This window comes from Bidens hawaiensis, unplaced genomic scaffold, assembly GCF_021521415.1.
Source record: "Bidens hawaiensis isolate Kalapana, Puna unplaced genomic scaffold, B.hawaiensis_p1.1 tig00024236_1, whole genome shotgun sequence".
NCBI classification, from domain to species: Eukaryota; Viridiplantae; Streptophyta; class Magnoliopsida; order Asterales; family Asteraceae; genus Bidens; species Bidens hawaiensis.
The window spans coordinates 216,187-236,975 of NW_027493811.1; the positions used below are offsets into that span (position 1 = coordinate 216,187).

The 20,789-nt window shown below is 33.0% G+C and overlaps 1 protein-coding gene across 1 annotated transcript; it reads right to left on the reverse strand.

The window, feature by feature from the left end:
- Positions 1-5,735: 5,735 nt before the first annotated feature.
- LOC143568845 (nardilysin-like) lies at positions 5,736-18,211 on the reverse strand. The gene is made up of 20 exons (XM_077054895.1): positions 17,884-18,211; positions 14,901-14,976; positions 14,524-14,570; positions 14,321-14,433; positions 13,696-13,769; positions 13,484-13,579; positions 13,222-13,341; positions 12,677-12,910; positions 12,418-12,566; positions 11,526-11,682; positions 11,256-11,408; positions 9,932-10,311; positions 9,621-9,770; positions 9,249-9,431; positions 8,606-8,809; positions 8,370-8,476; positions 7,625-7,778; positions 7,231-7,352; positions 6,006-6,497; positions 5,736-5,819 (listed from the first exon to the last, which is right to left on the reverse strand). Exons 1-19 carry the CDS (start codon positions 18,193-18,195, stop codon positions 6,254-6,256), a joined length of 3,075 nt encoding a protein of 1,024 aa, XP_076911010.1. The 5' UTR covers positions 18,196-18,211; the 3' UTR covers positions 5,736-5,819; positions 6,006-6,253.
- Positions 18,212-20,789: the final 2,578 nt, after the last annotated feature.

Genomic DNA, 20,789 nt, shown 5'->3' on the forward strand with positions numbered 1-20,789 from the left:
TAAAGTGTGCTTCATACCTAACACATCCTGCACACTGAGATGCGCTTCAACGTCAACCACAAGCATCGCCTCTATCAAATCCCAGACATCATATGATGCATTCTGAGTAGGGGGATAGATTCCAGCACGTATTTGGTCTCTCAGATCACCCACATCATTCTGAGCAGGTCTTTTTGGTTGGATAAAGTCGAGGTCGAAATTCAAGGAGATCGTTTGGTCTGATTGGGTCGAGTCCCCTCTTTCATGTATTTTGGTTTGACTTTTGTTGGGTCGCGTTAATTCGTTTTGTGGCGCTTGTTTGTTGCTGTAACTCTGGTTGTTTGGGCCTCTTCAGTGCCTAGCTGGAGGTTCTACATCTTTATATATCTTATTTATGCTGCTGGTCAAAAAAAAATTTGCAATGAATTAAAAAGTACATATAAAAGTAATAATTACTTGAAAACATCTATATACTTATATAATATAACTCACCATCACTAAAGGCAGGAAGGTCCGTCAACAACTCATATAGAACTGCTCTCGCGCTCCATACATCCGATTTTAAGTGACAAACTCCACTAGTGATTTCAGTGGCTGTGTATTGACTGACTCGGGGTAGTGTTTGCGGGTTACCTTCACCTAAAAACGAATAAATAAGTAACTTAGATATGAAATTATCAATGTTTGAGGGTATAAATGAAATTGACCAAAAAAATTATATATATAAACTGCTCTATACATACCCAAAAACTTATAAGCCAGCCCAAAATTACCAAACTTGTAACACCGCTCAAAATCCACCACTGACATGATCCCACCAATGACAACATCCTTCGCTGACGACATGATATTTCCCGGTTTTATATCTAAGTGGCCCACACTTAGGCCCATTTTCCAGGCCAGGCCTAATATCTGCGTTGTTAGTTCCTAGGCCTTCGCTTCTTGAAGGTGACAACAACTCTACTGACACTGATGACGGATAAGAACAATACTTTTTAACCTTTTGGTTTTTATCTTTTGGACATTTTACTACTTTACTTTGACTATTTTATTATTCAAGTTTTGGAACTACATTTGAATCTCGAATCTTTTAGATCTTTTGATACCTTACTTTTAAAGCTTTTGGTACTAATAGCCTTTGTTTATTATATATGAAGAACATTATTAGTTTTCTAAAACATAACATATTTATATATTTTTATTTAAGTGCGCTTTTTTTTGTCTTAGACCCTCACTTTTTTGCGCCTCACGCCTAGGCCCTAGGTGAGGCCTATACGCCTTAAGTGCTTCTAGCGCCTTTGAAAACTATGATCAATAGACGATGAAACGTTGCCACACATGATCTTGCATGCAAAAGTTTTGTCGTTAGCCACATGATAAGCTTCATAAACCTCGGAAGAGCTTCACTTGGCAATTAAATCACCAATTTCGTAACCTTGACTCTCTATAAATTGAATATAGAGTGGAATAACCATTTGACTAGAAGACCTCATGTCAGCCATCGGTGCTACATGTTCACACAAAAACAAAAACAATGTAAATATTACTCTTTCAGACAGCATGAGTGGGAACTTAAAACAACAAATAATCAGATTAACAATAATAATAATATGAAATGAACAAGGAATGAATAATTACTATAGAGACAGCAAGCATGAGTGAACGGATAATCAGATTATTACAACATACATATTTATAGCAAGCAAATTAGGGTATTTTAAATAAATAAATCACAAATCACAAGTAAAAGAGAGTGGAAGAGGTCTAACCAAAAAAGATGAGCCGCTATGGAAGAAAGAAACCCTAAATATACGAGTTACAACATACATATTTATAGCAAGCAAATTAGGGTATGTTTTAAAAGGCCCAAGCCCGGTAATAAAGTAAAAAAATTAATATGTAAATCCAGGCCCAAATAATCACCCTAACGAAGCCCACTAAAATTAAAGATATTTAAATTATATAATTGATTTTTCCGCGTAAAAAAAACAACTTAAGATCTAGATCCAGATGGAGGATATATACTATAGGGTCAAGTTATTCTACACATAAGAACAAAAATGAAAAGGATGAGAAGCCATAAATAATTGACATATGTCAAGTATGGATCAAAGGAAAAAGGGATTAAAAATAATATTACACATTTTCTCTCTCCACATGCAAGTCATATGTTAATCCTTCCCGTCATTTTTAAACATCTATAACTTTTTCATATGATATTTTTTTAAATAAAATTCATCATAATAACAAGCGTTTTTTACCTTTAATATGAGTATAATTTTGTTGTACAAAAATAAAAATAATTTACGTCATTGTGTCTTTTTGCGTACCATTGTGTCTTCTTTCGTCATTGTGTCTTTCTGTTTGTTATTGTGTTTTTTCGCCATTGTGTCTTTCAACTGATCATTGTGTTTTTTTAAATACTAATAACGCTGTTGTGTAATATGGGTGGGTGTGTGTGTGTGTGTGTGTATAATGAAAAATACCAACAAATTATCTAATACATAAAACACAATGATAATACATATTACACAATAACCTGAAACGTAACACACATTGGTAAATACATATAACATATTGGCTTGAAACGTAAGACACAATGACCTAAAACGTAAAACACAATGGAATCTACATATTACACAATGACTTGAACGTAATACACAATGAACATAATACTATTTTTATTAACTTAAGTGAATGTTAAGAACGATGACTAAAACACAATGATAAGTATAAAAAGACAAATGTTGAGCACAAAGACACAATGAAGTAATCTTTGTTTTAATTTTTATCTTTAATATGAGTATCAATTGAAAACATAATGACCAATATCTATAACACAATGCATAGAAAAAAAACAATTATGGATAACCAAATAACACAATATAAAAACCCACTAATTTTTTTTTATTTTTATATAACAATATGATATTCATATTAAAGATAAAAACGTTTATTATTATGGTAAAAAAAATTTCTAAAAAAAATGTCGTATGAAAAAATTATAGACGTTTTAAAATGATTGGGGAATTGACATGTGACTTGCATGAGGAAATAGAAAGTCATCATAAGTGGGTTATTACTATCATACCATTTTCATCAATTTGTATTTTTAAATTAATCTCCTCAATTCAAATTTAAGATCGACTATTCATTATCACAACCCAAACCAACCCAACCATTTATAAAAAAACTAATTTCTTTCTCTTCCACATATACAACCCAACCCAACCCAACCCAACCCAACCCAACCCAATCCAATATTTCACTCATTATCACAACTTAACCTAAACCAATATTTTATTAAAAAAATATGCTTTAGTTTTTTTATCAAATTTATATCAAAATGTTCAATATTTTTTATAAATAAAACCATATTGTTACATTTTTTAAAAAAGAGTTAAAAGTTGTAATTTTCATGAAAAATCAAGTTAGATATAAAAGTTTGGTTGCAAACTTGGGTTGCTAGAACAACCTAGGTTGCATCCGGTTGTGGACAAAAAAGAATTTCCATTTATTTAATTAAAATGTTTTTTTGTCATTTCGTGTCACCTTACAACCGGTTGTGATAAATGATCACCATAGTGGATAGTTACTTCTCACCCTTCTCATTTTTGTTATACTTTGTATTTTAGCTTTATCCTATTTTAACTTTAGTCCCGTACTTGTATTTTAACTTTACCTTCATGATGGAAATGAATAATATTATTAAAAAAGAGGAAGAGGCTATATGGGATGTTGACAAGAAATTGAGGATTATGTAAGTTTATACTATAAACTTATTAATTTTTTTAATTTATTTAGCATGGGATGTTGTATCTTACTCTGTGACTGGTTCGAGGCGCAGATAGCAACGAAAGGGCAAAATCCGAAAATGAAAGTAGCGAAAGCGAAAAAGATGCAGATGAAAGTTATCATTAATGTTTAGTTTAAATTTGCTTTGCCTAACATAACGAGTCGATTAGGTCTCTTTGTATTTGTAATATAGTGTAGTGGGTCCTCGGGTTGGTTCGTGGGAGGAGGCTTTATATGGGTTTCGTCTTTATTGTAGTGTTTCACTTGGTGTGTAAGTCATTTTTTTTATGTATCGTCTTGTCTAGTTGCTTTCTAGATAGTTCTTATAATATATCTGATGTTCCAAAAAAGAAAATAAAAACATCCAACAAACAAGTCGAATTTACGTTTAGTTTGTGGTTTGCTAGCATTGTTACACAATAGTTACCTATGACTAACTAGCCTTCCACGTCTTTAAACGGTGCTAAAACGTATAAAAAAACCAGCCTTTTTAGCGTAATGAAAACTAAGGATAACGGCTATACACAATGATAAAAAATATTCCTTTTAAAAATTTAAAATCTTTTTATAGGTTATATATATACTAAATATAGGGAATTGGATTTTAATTATCCAACTTCAACCTTTCAATCGAATTGGAACGTTTGCTTAAATTTTAATTGAATTGGAACGTTTGTTTAAATTTTAATTGGAAGAAAACAAAATCTAATTTATGGATACAAGATACATATATCCCACCAAACGAATCAAAATTTTTTTTGCTAAGATTAGAGCTATATATAATAAAAGAGGTTACTCGCACATAACTAGTACTTTACCCGTCCGGTGAACGGGAATATCAACAAAGACCAGTTACTAATACAAGCATTTACACGTTACCAGGATAATTTTGGCATGTTAATAATGAATATGCTATGCCCTGTAACTCGTTAATAATACCAAACGTTTACACGTAACCGGGATAATTATGACCTGTTAATAATAATAATAATAATAATAATAATAATAATAATAATAATAATAATAATAAACAAAAATATTGCCCAATTCTAGGTTAACTTTCACTCATTTAATAATCATCCTAACATGTTCTTGACAAACACAGTTTTTACACATATCTGGTTAATAATATCAAACCTTTAGAGCATTCACAGCTCGTCTCATATCTCCATCCCTATACTTACACTAAAAATCACGACATTTATCACGCTTGTTCAGTTAAATAATATGTTTTTATTTGAGCAAACAAGTTTTCTCCAAATTTACAAAAAAATCACTAACTTTTCTCTCTTCTTCACTCACAACTACTAACCATATTCTATAATTTATTAGATAGTATTAGCCAACGACTTTCAGGACGAACAATACCAAAAGTTGACAATCATACGTAAGTGAACAAACTAATACATGACATCTAAAAGCTATTAAAGATCACTTGAAACATAAAGACAAATTGGTGAACTTAATTTACTGGCACATATTCAAAGTCATTAACGGGCACATACAATACATTGATCCATTCTCGAATCTCATCTTTCACAAATCAACGAAATATTTATCAAACATTAAAGTATCAAGAAAGTGAAGTTCATCGTCAACATTAACTACGACCCCTGACAACCGCCTTCATATGAAACAGATGGAAATTCAACCTTAGTAAATGTTTCAAATTAACATCAAAGCATAAGATTAACAACACGATAGCACTCCACAATTCACCTACTGTGAAATATATTCTGAAATTCCCGAACATGTGGGTAACATATAGCATTAATTTCGAGGATGAAATTTCTTTTTAATGGAGGTAGAATTGTAATATACGAAAATCTAAAACCAAAAATATTAAATGTCAAATTTATATGACAAGTATTAACGAATTGATAATTAGTAAATCGAATAAATCATGGCGGTTGGCTAACCGAACAAACGAAGGTAAAAGCCTTTACCTTCTTTTATAAACATATTGGTTAAACAATATTTTCATTAGAAATCACGTTTGTTCGGGTAGTCAACCCCACTATTTATTCGATTTTACTAATTATCAACTCCTTAGGGGCTGTTTGGGATTCCTTATTTTTGCTCCTTATAGCTTATAACTTATGGGTTATAAGTTATAAGGTGTTTGGAAAATTTGGGTTTTGTGAGTGTATAAGGTATAAGTTACAACATTGTAACTTATACCTTATGCCTTAAATAAGGTAAAAGGAGGTAAAATAAGGAATCCCAAACACCCCCTTAATATATGACACATAAATTCGACATTTAAAGTATACTTGTAGACACTAATACTGTAGAATGACAAACAAATAACATCTTTATCTAATCTCATAACCATCCACATGCATACGAGAATAAATTGAGCTTGAAAACAAAAACGTTTATTCATCTAAATCATCCGCGCTTACACAATTTCATCAAAACCGATGTTCGGTAAATCGTTTTACTTGTATTTGTCGAAAAGAACCGGCTTGCAAGTGTGTTAACAAAATGCAGGATAAAATGTGGACGATGCCTTGAAAGCAACAGGATCGTCTATTACCTGAACCGAAGCAGGTTTTGTTTTAGACTCGTTAAAGTCGGTATTGCACCCCCAAACCCTAACCGCAAGCCTTCGACATTTTGGAGACGATTTCCTCAAATAAGTGTTGTACCAGTTTGTAATTTCACTCTTTTCAAGATTTTTAACTTCTTCTGCTTCTTTTGCAGATAAGTCAAACACATACCTGCATGTAGATGTGGTTTTTAGAGGCTGTAAAAAGTATAAGCTGCATAATTGATAATTTGATATGTTGTTTTCTTAACGAGTCAAATAAAAAATTGCTTAAAACATCAGATCAAGCGAGTCAAAAGTTGCCCACGTGTACTATTAAATTTCTAAAAAGAAATCTCATATTATTAAATTTTGTAATAATATGAGATTTTAATCATGGCAATCAGGTTATTAATGTTTCTTATTGGATCAAACTGGATTATGTTTTTTTCTCTAACGAGTCAGTAAAGAAATTTCTAAAAAGAAAACGGGTCAAACTGTTCAAAAGTTGCCCAGGTGTACGTCTAATGCATACAGAATCCTATATTAACTTATATTATTCAAAACAATTAGGTTACTAGTGAAACAAATAAAAATTGCTAATAAAAGTAAAGATTGTTGGACAGCCCAACATCATATATGTTTCTTATGCATGGGTCGATTTTTGGTTTATGTTTTCTCGCTAACGAGTCAAATAAGAAAAAAAAAGTAACTTCTAAACAGGAAACAGGTCATGCGGGTCGAAAGTTGTCAGGTTTACTTTGGATGTATATAAAACTACTATATTATTTTATTTAAAACAATTAGGTTATTGGTGAATGACAGTAAAAAATGTAAGCAAATCTGCTGCACAAATTATTTATATAAACATATCAAGACATTAACCTGGATAAAAAAACTATTTTATGAAATGCCGAAAAACTAACCTCTGTTCTGTGATTTGTCCCCAATATCTGTTAGATTCATAAGTGAGAGATGGATCTTTCTCTAGAAGTTTTGCGATTAACCCGCTTTTAAAATTCTGAAAAGACTCGTCATCAAGCTCACTCTGCAAAACCAGCAAACAAACATGACAATTAATAACCCTGGCTTCTACATCAAGTCTCATTAATGCAAGTTGATTGATTAAAGTAGCTAATAGCTAACGGGCCAAATGGGTTAAACGAGTTAGAAGTCATCCCAACTCCTCAATCCCTTTACTAAAGAAACTATATTATTTGCTAAATAATAAAGTTTGGTACATTATTAATTTCAAATATTCACAAAAGCTGGATAAACAGAACTTTAAACTCAGAAATATAGTTAAAAGAGTGTGCTTACCAGCAAACTGTCCATTTCATTAATAAATTTATCTATTCTCCCTTGAAGATATACGGGACTATATTCAGAAGATTGAACACTGAAACAGAATCCCAATATGCGATAAGTAACCCGAGGGCTACAGTCAACAACATAACCAAGCTGCTCCTTTGTCCTACATCACATAAGAAATGGTTAGCCAAATGGGCGGGTTGGGCAATGTGTTAAGCTGGGTTGAGCCAAAAGACTTTTTGTACGCCATTTTTTATTTTCTAATAACCAACTAGTCAATAAAATATTTAAAGAAACTATATATTTTCAACAATGCTATTATTTTTATTTTTATTTTTGAAGTTTAAGGCATTAAAAATTATCTTTGGGCATTTGGACCTGGTTGGTGTTTTCAAACTATTTCCCTCTTCATTTAAGATAACATTTATGTTTTACCATTATGACGCATTACATATAAAACATAATATATAAAAGATAACTATTATTAAATATAAAAAATATGATAAAAATAAGTAAATGACATATATTATGCTACATATAAAGACTCTAATTAAAATAAATATAAAAAAACTGTGAATGTATACAAATTAAGTAATAAATATTTCGAGCTCGAGCTTGAAAAAGTACGCACAAGCTGAGCTCCAGCCTAGTCAAGCCTGGGCTCAGCTTGGCTCGTTTACACCCCTAACTGAACCCAACCAGGCAACCACTATGCTACAATATTCATATAAGTGAAATTTTAAGCTTACAGTACCTAAGTTGATTGAAAAGTGGTTCTTCAACAATTTCATCTAAAAGATCAACCAGTGCTTTTGCTTTGGGTAAGTTTGAACCAACTTCCGGTTCAATCTGGTAATAAAGCTGAGACATAAATAAATAAAAAGTCAGGATCATCCAAATGACACCATGTCATTAATATTCGTGATGGCAGTTTCAATAAAGAAATAATCATCAAGATTAATTTAAGATTTTAAGTAAAAATTAAATTACCTCAACCACCGAGTTTGTGTCAAGCTTATTCTTTACTGTGACGTCTCTAACTAGGTCAGCACCAGAAGGAAGACATAAAATGCTATCTTTATGTCTCATATCCAATGGAAGTGGTTTTACAGAGAAAATTTTTTTAAATATGTTTGATACGTTTTTAGCTTCATCTTCAAGTAGATTTCCGTGACAAAGCCCCTCAATATACAACTGCACAAGGAAGATATGTAAAAGCTGAGATTGATTGGCAGAATACATAGCAGCTTTATCACAAATTTCATTGTTTAGGACCAAAAACATACCAAATTAACTCCAACAAAATCACTAGTAGACTTTCAGAGACACTATATTGTCCTAGCTTGGTCATTTTAGGTTATGATTTATCTCTAATGTGTCAAAATTAGATTAAAAAAATAGAACAAATTTAGGTTAAAATACATGAGCCAAATTTAAGTCAAACAAGTAAAATGAGCCAAATTTAAATCAAACAGGTAAAAATGGGCCAGATTTAGGTTTGAAAAAATGAGTCAAATAAGCCAAACAAGTCAAAAGTTACCTATAGTACTGTATTTTAGGCACCTGGTATCTAAAGAAAATAGTACTTTCTGGAATCATATATGTTTATTGTTTAGCAAGTGTAATTATGGACCTGAGATAATAGTTGGGGAATAAAAGTCTTTAAATCTGCTATCGAGAGATTATTAAGCATTCCGAGCTTCTCATCAACATCCCAAAAACTCTGACAAAGAATTTGTAGCCTCAAATAACTGGAATGATTTAATGGCTTCATATTTGCATTTCTTAGATTCCTCTCCATATCCTCTTTAATTACCTGTCAAAATCCCCAGCAGTGAGTCAGACAACAAAAAAATTTACAACTATAAATTACATTTCAAACAATAAAAAAATAGAAAACAATAAATATCAACCTTCAACAAGAACACGTCACAGGAGTAGGAACAAAATTACATTATGAAATATAAGCTTTCAAGCCAATTATAAAACTCTTAATTATACATACCACAAAGCGGTCATCGGTTGGCACAAATGATTTGGCAGTTTCCAAAATTTTGGAAAGAAGAATGGAAAGCTTGTCATTGAAGCCGTAAACTTTTAGTTCCAGCTTATCACCAACAAGTGATATAGAAGTGTCCAACTTGGCCACACTTGCCTGCACGCAACAAAAACAAATTATACATAACCATCAAGTTCAAATTACAAAAAAAAATTATAGAGAAAACATATTTATTAAAGTGACATACAAAATAGCAGAGCTTAGAAAATGACATAACAAATATAGACTACAAAATGAGAGGCACAATAACTACTTGCCTGATATACAATATCATTTAACTTGTCCTTCAGTAGGTTAAGAAATAGCTCAGTCAACAGGACATTCTTTAAACCACTATAGGCACCATTTAATGTAACACGGAAATAAGTATTAGCACGTGGAGACCGAAACGTCGTGTCAAGTTTGTACCAAAACTTCATCAAAGACTCAACAAGTATACATTTTGGTGGGAGTGCACCCACAGAATCAAATGATATTTTATTTGCACGAATGGAAAAATCTTGCGGAATGAATTCATTCCTTGCTGGAAGATGCAATGACGCGTCTATTTCTGGAGGATTTCTCCATAACTCTAAAAGGGATGGAGAAATATTTTCTTCTGTATATTGTGATCCAAACCATGGCTCATGTTTGACATCTGGAATAACAAATGAAATTTAAAAGGTAATATAAAATCTAAGAAAATCAAAACATGTCAAAACCAAGTACTTATTAGTTATACCACCATCATTGTCTAATAACCAAGCCTGTAAACGGACCAAACGTTCAGTAAACAGTCCGTAAACCACCAGGCGGGAACTTCGTTCATTTAACAAGCAAACGAACATGAACACTTTTTTTTGTTCTTTGATTGCACAAACACGAACCCATGTACCGTTCGTTTATGCCCATTCATTATGTTTGCTCATTTATGTTCGTTTGTATCCGCTTATTTATATTCATCTGTTTACACCGTTTATTCAAATCTATTTATTATTAAAATTATTTTAAAATCAATTTCATTTAATATTTGATTATGTATGTTTGACAGATAATATATGTTAGAATAGGTCAATAAGATAAGAAAGCAAAGTATGTCATATGTGCAGAAGATATTTGCTGATAGTCCAGAAAGTTGTAGTAGAATAGTTTAAAGTTTAAACAATTTCCTTTCCTATATATAGTGTGAAGTGTAAAGAGATATATGAAATGAATGAACAAGATGTAGTCCTATAATCTCTTCGCTTAACCAGTGAGATTTCACCCTCCTGGTCTTGTCTACTCTCCCCTGCTCATCATCTGTTAATTAGTTGTAATACAAACCTTTGTTCATGTAATTCAAATCGGTTTCTTACAGTTCATTTGTGTCCATTTATGTTCAAGAACTGTTCGTTTAAAATATCAACAAACATGATCATCACAAACACACCCATTTTTTTAACAAACGAACATGAACTATAAAATATGTTCATTTAAGTGTTTGTTTTTATTCGATTAAAGTTAAAAGAACGAACACGAACAAGCCTTGTTCATGTTCGTTCGGTTAGTTTACAAGTATACAAGGAAACTGGCAATTTAGAACAAGCGCACGATAGTGAATACCTTGTGATTTATCAATGGACTTTGATAATATATCAGTTCGCATGTTGTCTGGTGTAAAGAAAGACAAAACATGTTTGATCATTTCTTCATCCCACTCCTTATATGCATAATCCCCATAAATAGTGTGCTCCGGTGGATATATTAGCAGATTTGCTGGAATATAAATAGAACTCGTATTAAATATATTATATCAAACAAATTGCAAATATATTCTTTTATAGTAAGCAAGCGAGAAAAGTATATAGAAAGATAACTAAACGGAATAAATACCAGAAAGTTCTGCAGCATACTCATCTTGGGGTTGCTCCTCTGCAAATGTGAAATCCATATTTGCTATGTCTTGAAGTTCTCTGTAGATCCATTCTTGCGGACCAACTTGTCGCAGTAATTTAAAGTATTGATAAACAAAACCAATAATCTCATGAATCTGCAATAAATTTATCTCCAATTTCAATAAAAAAATGATTCCTTGGAAACATGAAGTGTTGTTCAAGGGACATATGATAATTTGTTGTGAAATACAGAGTACAGACTAAAACATGAATGCAGCCATGTTGGGGCTAATGATGTAATAAGGATAAGAATATTTGATTTAAATCGCTTATGTATATAAGAAGTATTGTTTAGCCAAATTCTCTCATTCATTTGAGAAATCTGTAAAGTTTATAATTTTATCTAGAGAGAGAAAGTAGACATGTTTTAGATAGAGAAAAAGAAACTGTGAAGCAGACATCAAACTGAGGAAAGAAAGATATAAATCTGCATATTGGTTCAGTTATGGTTTTTCATCAACCAAAAGCCAAACTGAACCTATTGGTACTGAACCAAACTGCAACAACCAATCTGAGGAAATTTATAAGAAACTAATAAATGGTGTAGCCCAAAGATTTTAGGTCCAAGTGTGTAACATTCAATTAACCCTTAATTAACAAAATCAATTAGAGTATTAGACCCAAAGTTTCAGGCCCAAATTCATTATTTTGGACAATTTTTTTCAGCCCAAAAATCTCAAGCACAAATGGTGAAACCAAAAAAACCGAACTGAGCCCATTACAGATGAAAACTAATAATGAAAACAAGTTAAAGGTAATATACGGTACGTTGTAACAACATGATGAAACAATAATAAACTATACTTAAGGTAACTGTGTGGTCTTATTACCTTTCCCAATCCAGAGTCAGTGAGATGTATAGACATTGCAAACACATATGCTACTGAAGACCGTTGCATTCCATCATCACCAACACCAGCTGATACAGAAGAGGCCCACCCTTTAGTTTTTAAAAAGAAAAGCAAGCTTCCTCTGCCCTCTGTACAAATAGGTTTGCTCAGTGAATTTACTAAAATATCCCTAAAACACCAATGTGCTATAAACATATTATCTTGATATGAAAACAAAATGATAAAAAAAACACATTACCATGCCCTATGAGATGTGCCAAGTAGTCTTCTGCTTTCTTTAAATAAGATTTCCTAAGACATGGCAATGTCCATGACAGATCAAGAATATGAACGTCTTTAACAGCCTCTAAATGGTAAATTTTTCCTGCATTCCAAATGGGAAGCCCAGGTTTGACTTCTGACTTTGATGCATTGCTGGTTTTGACTTTGCTAAATAATTCAAGAACCCAACTTTGAAGCACATCAAGACTTTCTGCAGCACAGAAAAGAATTTCAAAAGTGAAAATTGTTTCAGAAAATAACATGAAAACAGTCAATGCAACTTGTTCATTAAGCTTTGTAACAAATCTCATAGATTGGTGTAGTGCACAAAATGATTTCTCCAATTTTAACACAATTTGAGGTGAAAAAATCTATAACATCAAAAAGATAGAATTCAATTCATCAGATAAAACAAACTACATTGTCATACCCATAAACCTATAATTCAGCATAACATGCTAAAAAAGTAAGATTTATCTATAGTGATTCTTTTTTCTTGTATGTATATAACAAGGTACTTACCTCCCCCAATGACGACTAACTTCAACAATCCACCATGGTAAAACTCATTGTATAATTTAAAGATTTGATCTCGTAAGTTGATTCCGTTCTCCATTGCATCAACAAGGCTTTTCTTGTTCCCTTAACACAACAAAACAGAAAAGATAAATATATGAATAATATGCATATTCAATGAACATGACAAGTATATAACAAAGCCACCGCAATTTGAGAAAAAAAATGAGGTCGCACAATAAGATGAAAAGGAATTAATTAAGTTTACCCCAGAAAAATTGATTAAAGGCATGACCCGGTGCTGCTGTATGGCATTGTAATTGTTGAAGTCGACAAGCATCATTTTGCAGAGCCTGATTAAATTCTGCAGTTTTTTTGTATAATTATGGTTGAGAGTTATCAGTAGGTAGCATACTTTGCTTTCCTATTTCATGATTACTTAAAAATGGGAACCATTATAATTAAATAATATGTACACACCAGAATCTACAGCCAGTACTTCTCGGTCCATTGCTTCGGCCTTCACTAGTGGTGAGATAAAGAACTGTGAAAATCTGAGAAATTGACAAAAAATGGCTTAGTACGTTACATACTTATATATGAAAAATAAATGAAAATGTTTATCAGACTATTAGCTCGGTTTATGTATCTAAAAAAGCTTAATAGCTTAATAAGTTGCACTGTCATAACGAATAAAAAACATCCCATAACGAATAAAATGCATCAACAAAGCATGTTGTGCTATCCTGATGCCAAACAGCATCGTACCAGCGCATGTTGTTTCATTTGTCTTTCTGAAATAGGTCAAACAGTAAAGCATGCAATGAAATTTATTATATCTACTTAAACCTTTTTGTCCTAAACATTCCACCGGGAAATTACTCTATATCAACAAAAGGATACAATTTAAATATTGAATAGAAAATGACACTTAATATTGAATAGAAATTGCATCAAGTATCTAAGAAGGCTTAATAAGTTACAAAATGGCACTTAATATTGAATAGAAATGTACAGTTTTCATCATCAATCTAACATCATAGTTTATATTGTATGTATGAAATCAACCACACGCAGGCATGGGACAATGAGTCAATGGCCATACCTTCTCAAAGCACCCTGGAGATATTCTGGCTTAACTTCAAAATGGTAGCAAGTATGCTCCACTTCTGTGTAGGCATTCGATGAACCCCCATGCTTTGACAAATAGCTGTCATACTGGCACACAAGAGAGTCAAACAAGTAATGAATATGTATCTTCATAAGTCATATACATTTACCAATGAAATAGTAGAAAGCGAGAAAAACCTCATTTTCATCTGGAAATTCAGCACTCCCCATGAAAAGCATGTGTTCTGCAATGAAAACATGTAATAAGTACCATCATTGTACAAAACAAGCCAAGGTATTATCCTCATTTCTTGTGAAATTGCATGCTAACATTATTAAATTTATTGCATGCATTAAACAGAAGTTGTCCTAAGCATGCATCTATGTGTTAGTTCATTATGAAGATTCCACCACCAAATGATGAAATGAATGTAGCATTTTTTAAAAATCTTTGTATAAGTCTGATTAACCGAACGAACTATTTTGGGTAAATTAATACAGAAAAATAAGAGTAAAAGCAACCCACTATTAACCACTTAGATTACATGAGATACAGATAAGAGTGAGAAACAAACCAAGAAAATGTGCAAGCCCCTGTGCCTCTAATGGATCACAAAAGCTGCCCATCCCTACACACATTGCTGCTGCTGCCTGCAAAACAACAACAATACCAGTATCTATAATTTCACAACCATTAGCTAATTTTCAAGTACTCTTCACTAAAATGCTATATATACCACTAGCTACAAAAAAAATGGAACTATTTTCAGTCCCTGCAATACACATCGTAACAGTGTCTAAAAGTCTAATCCAAATCAAGTAATTAGCTCCACAACCACTAGTTAACTTTCAAATACTATCATTATAACCCTAGACAACCTAAAAAACTACATATCACTAGCTACAAATCACAACCAAAAGTTTTGGTCCAAAACTATTTTCAATCCCTGCAATACACATTATAGCAATGTCCAACTATTTTCAATCCCTGGTAATATATGTGATGCAGTTTCGGAAGCGATCAATGGCTCGAGAGACTCATGATTAGCAAAGACAGATAAATCGAACCGGAGTTCCAAAGAACAATGTTCTTATATTTAATATTCAACCAAAAACTGCATAACAAAGAAACCCTAGCACCCTATTTATACTAAAAGAAAAGAAGATAAACATGGAAACGAGATAAACGTAAAATAATAAAAGATAAAGTAATAATAAAAAAGATTTTCGATGCTTCTGCATCATACTCCCGGTCTTCGAAAAAACTCGTCCTCGAGTTTTGTCTTCGGACCAAACCCACGTGGATCGAAAGGAATATCAACTCGATTCATAATCGTTACCCCCGTGACCCACTCAAAGAGCCTAACTTCATAATACGCCGCACCCTGATCTAAATCTGTACCGTTGGAGTCTACAGGGTTGTCTCGTCTCTCCACCTCCTTCTCCCCATCTTTGGAAAAGACTCGTCCTCGAGTCTTGAGCACGTCGAAAAGATCGGCTCCTTTTTCCTGATTTTGATTAGCACGAGGAGCGTTGTATAACAACCAAGTTTCCCAGTTCTCTTGTGATTGCGGTTCACACAAAATAGTTTGTTTACAATAATTGACAGGGACACCCCCAAATTGGATTTGATGTTTTACTTCACCATAATCGTGACACTCATTAGGATCACATAGCCCACTCGTTTTTGGTGCTTTTAATAATTTTGGTAAAGAATTTGCATACAATCTACAACTTATTTCCACACATGCATCTTTAGTAACAGGCCCCACCATATCTTGTGTATTTTTAAAATAAAGTTGATTTACTTTCATCTTTAGAGAGGAGGCCATAAAACTTGCATGAAAATCTTCAAAATTGGCACCATCACTTATCACATTAATTACGTTAATTCTTGTTTCCAAAAAGGAGGGAGCTACCATACTAATCAATCCATCATTTAATACCTCTTTATTTTGCAACGAACCGATCTGTCCATCCTTGATAAATCCCAAAAATTGTGATTCAAAAGTCAAACCATTATCTTCTAGTTTAACTTTCAAATCCTGTGATCCCGAAGTTTGCGATGCATCTTGCAATTCACTCATGTATCTTGGCTGTATTTTTGTTACCGTCTCAACAACCAGTTCATCATTACGGACCTTACCATTGTTTGCCACCGTAGCACCACATTTGACACCAACATTTTTATGCCATAAATCAAACATACCGTCCGTTTCTTTCATGGGCTCGTCCTCTTGAATAGTAATCCCGTTAAGAATGGTTTGCACAAATAGACATTCTTCTTCATCAAAATTAATCCCGTCTTCATCGTATTTAGGTTTGTCTTCCGAAAAACCCTCATGACAGGATTCATCTTCATAGATCGGTTCAAAGAACCGGGGTGGGTGACGGAAAAACGGATACTCCTCTCCGTCGACACCTTCGTCCCAGACGACGATGCTCGACTCGGTTTCCGCCTTGCGCATCTCCCGTTGTAACTCGAGATCGCGGACTCGTTTTCGAAGCCTTTTGATCTCTTCAAGATCGCGGACTCGTTGTCGGAGTCGTTGGATCTCCATAAGATCCCGTGGGTCGGAACGAACTCCACCGCTGCCTCGGTCGGCGACTCTGCGAGTGGGACATCGATCTTCACCACGAGCACATGAATAGAAAACACTTCTATCGTTGCCTCAGTCGGCAACTCTACGATCAAGCAAGTATTCTACACCACGTCGAGCCATTTGAGAACCAAAAGCTCTGATACCAACTGATGCAGTTTCGGAAGCGATCAATGGCTCGAGAGACTCATGATTAACAAAGACAGATAAATCGAACCGAAGTTCCAAAGAACAATGTTCTTATATTTAATATTCAAACAAAAACTGCATAACAAAGAAACCCTAGCACCCTATTTATACTAAAAGAAAAGAAGATAAACATGGAAACGAGATAAACGTAAAATAATAAAAGATAAAGTAATAATAAAAAAGATTTTCGATGCTTCTGCATCAATATGTACCTAAACATATATCACCAGTCACTGCACACATTGCTGCTGTTGCAGCCTACAAAACAATAACAACAATAACAGTGTCTATAAATCTAATCCAAATCAAGTAATTAGCTCCACACCACAGCCATTAACTAATTTTCAAATACTCTCATAACAATGATACATAACCTAAAATATACATATATATCACTAGCTAAAAATCACAAATCAAACTATTATTATATTATTAATCACAGCAATACAACCTGTAACAGAGTAAATGCAGCAAATCAATGTAATTTTAATTAAATAGCTGAATAATAATTAATCCACAATAGCAGTGTCTATAAATCTAATCCACAGCCATCAACTAATTTTCGAATACTCTCATAACAATGCTACATGACCTAAAATATACATATATATCACTAGCTACAAATCACAAATCAAACTATTATTATTATTATTAATCACAGCAATACAACCTGTAACAGAGTAAATGCAGCAAAACACTGTAATGTATATTATTTATCTCTCAGTTTCAATTAAATAACTGAATAATAATTAATTATAATTTATTAAACCTTCTTAGTCTGAGGCGCATTGCTCTTGGATGATTCTCCATCTTCACCTTCACCTTCATCATCCTCTCCACTCTCTTCATCATCTTCTTCATCGTCATCGTCTTCGTCATCTTCATCATCATCATCTTCGCTCATATTATTATTATTATCAGGTTTGTTACGTTCTGGCGATCCGTCGGCGTAAATATCAGGATCGTGAACGAGCAGAGCACACAGGCCATTAGGTAGGGTTATGTAACGGTATAACCGTCTGTCGTTAGGCGACTTGATGACGATATCGTCGGATGAGAACTCGCATACGCCGACCGCCATTGATGGATGGAAGTGCAGCGGCTTACGTTATGTTGCGTGTGCGATGGTCTTAGCTTTTAGCTTAGCTTAGCTTAGCTTAAAACGTGCCCTACGAGATGTATACTTTGGTCCATGTTTTAAAAACCATTTCTAACTTGTTTATGGGTTGTTCGGGCTAAAAACGTCATTTTTTTTATATCATGTTATTGTCAAGTAGAGGTGCATAAACTAGTTTAAAACTTAAAACTAGTTTGGGTTAAAATTGGTTTGGTTTGATCAACAAAAGTTAAAACCAGTTTATGATCGGTTCGGGTTGAAATTGGTTTCTTAACATGTTACTATTGGTTTCGATTGGGTTTTGATCGGTTTCGGTTCGGGTTTTGATTAGTTTTGGATGGTTCGGTTTGGTTAACTGGTTTTGAATCGGTTTTGGTGGAGAAAATTACAAACCAGTTCCGAACCTACGGTTTCAATCGGTTCAAAACCGGTTTCTACATAATCGGTTTTAAACCGGTTCGATTTTCAGGTCGGTTCGATTAATCAGTTTATTTGCCCGCCTCTATTGTCAAGTAGACGCATGGGTGTTTTTTTTATGTTTTATACGAAGCGGTTGAAGTTATTATCACAAAAACGTGGTGACCATTTTTTGTCGAAAACGTTGAAGGTGTGGTGTTGTGGGTAGGGACGGGGTGTTAACGATGTTTTTTGGGCGTCGATGTAGCCTTGCTATGAGTGTCGTTACTGGTCTGGTCGATCCCGATTTTTAAAAACAAATAATAATATAATCACTTTATATGTTGAAATAATAAATACAATTGTTGGATCCAGTAATCAAAATCGCAAGATAATAGGCCTGAGAATCCAACAGGATGATGTTGGGACGGACTCCTTAATTCCTAATGTACAATAATATTGAGTGTAGGGACTATTTCCTTTTTCGATTGTCAGATGGTGTTGCAACATGTCTTTTTATTAGATGTTGATCTTGTGCATTAACGTCATGTTCTTGAGTTTTTTTAAAGGAGGGAAATGAAAGAAAAAATAAGGATAGTTAAAAAATGGGTGTTCTTGAGTGTTTTTTAGGATGGAAAGGAAAGGAATAGGAGAAGTTATGAAGGATTAAATTAATGTATTTTCCCAATAAGTTATCCTCCCAAAAATGGAATGATTACTAAGAATAACTATTTTTTAACATAGTTATCCTTTCATTTCCTCTAATTTCCTTCAAACTCAAGAACACACCTAATTAAAAAAAATTCTCTTCCCTTTCCTTTTTTATCCTTCCCTCTTCTTTCCTTAGTTAAAAAACTCAAGAACAAGGCGTAAATGTTTAACAATATATGTTTGAGACACCACACACTCGCACATGGGCATTCATTTTTTTATTGTAGTCCCCTGGTGATAGGGCTATGGTACTCTGAGACCCATAGCTATGGATGTAGTACTTTGAGATTTGGTATAACGTGTCCCGCTAATTGGTCCGGCCATTCATAGCATGGGTTTGCTTTCGAAATGACAATTCAAATGATCCAGTAATTGTTGTATTGGCCATGTTCTATGTAGGTTTGGATCCGTTTAGGAATTGCCTCATCTCTTTACGACAAAAGGTAATGACTTTTAATAAAAACATAATCAAATAGAATAACATTAACAAATAAATAAAATTAGTTGTTACATGCACACATAGAATTTCCACTTATGACAAAAACATAAATTGGTGGCGTGGTAGGTGTAATCTAGTTAAAGCTAAAGAAGCCTGATATCTAGGTTTGAATCCTCATGGTTGGGTATGAGCCCACTTTTTTTAACAACTTTGTTTATTAGTCAATTTCAGTCATATAAGTTTAACAGTTTGATTAAATAACTCATAAACTTGAATTAAGTGTTTAATAAGAATATATTAATTGACTTTGATTTTCATTAAACTAATATTAATTAATTAAATAAGATTTACCATAACGAACCGATACTGACCAAATTACCACCACGTATATGTCGCAACACACAAGTTTCATAGCACCTAGTACCAAGTTAAAAGCAAAACACCCATATATGCATCTATATATTGGGTGTGTGAGCCATCTCCAACGATACAACCATTGTTTATGTTGTAACACTCTGGAAGATAGATAATAAGAAGTATATAACATTAGGATGTGAATATATAACATTGAGAGAATAAATGCTACAAAATAATTTTTGCAAATAACATTTTTTTTTCCACAAACAATAAACACATCAAAAAACATGTTGCTTTATCGGACACTAGTTTTTATCTCCCGTATTACGGGGGCTGTTTTATATTACTCGTTTCTAATATTTATATACTTTTTTTAGTTTAATTTTATTTATTGTAAGTAAATTTATAATATACTTAGAGTTTAATGATAAAAGAGTTTCACAAATAACTAAGATGATATAACCCGGTTTAAAAGTTATATCGGTTTGGTGAGACCCAAGACCCGCTTATTTTTTTTACTATAAAATTGTTTTTTTATTATAAATATATGTATTTTTTTAAAAAGTCATATAATAATTTTTAGTATATCCTTTTTTATAGGATTATCACATCAATAATTTGGTGAGAATAATTTTTAATTTAATAAGATGTTATA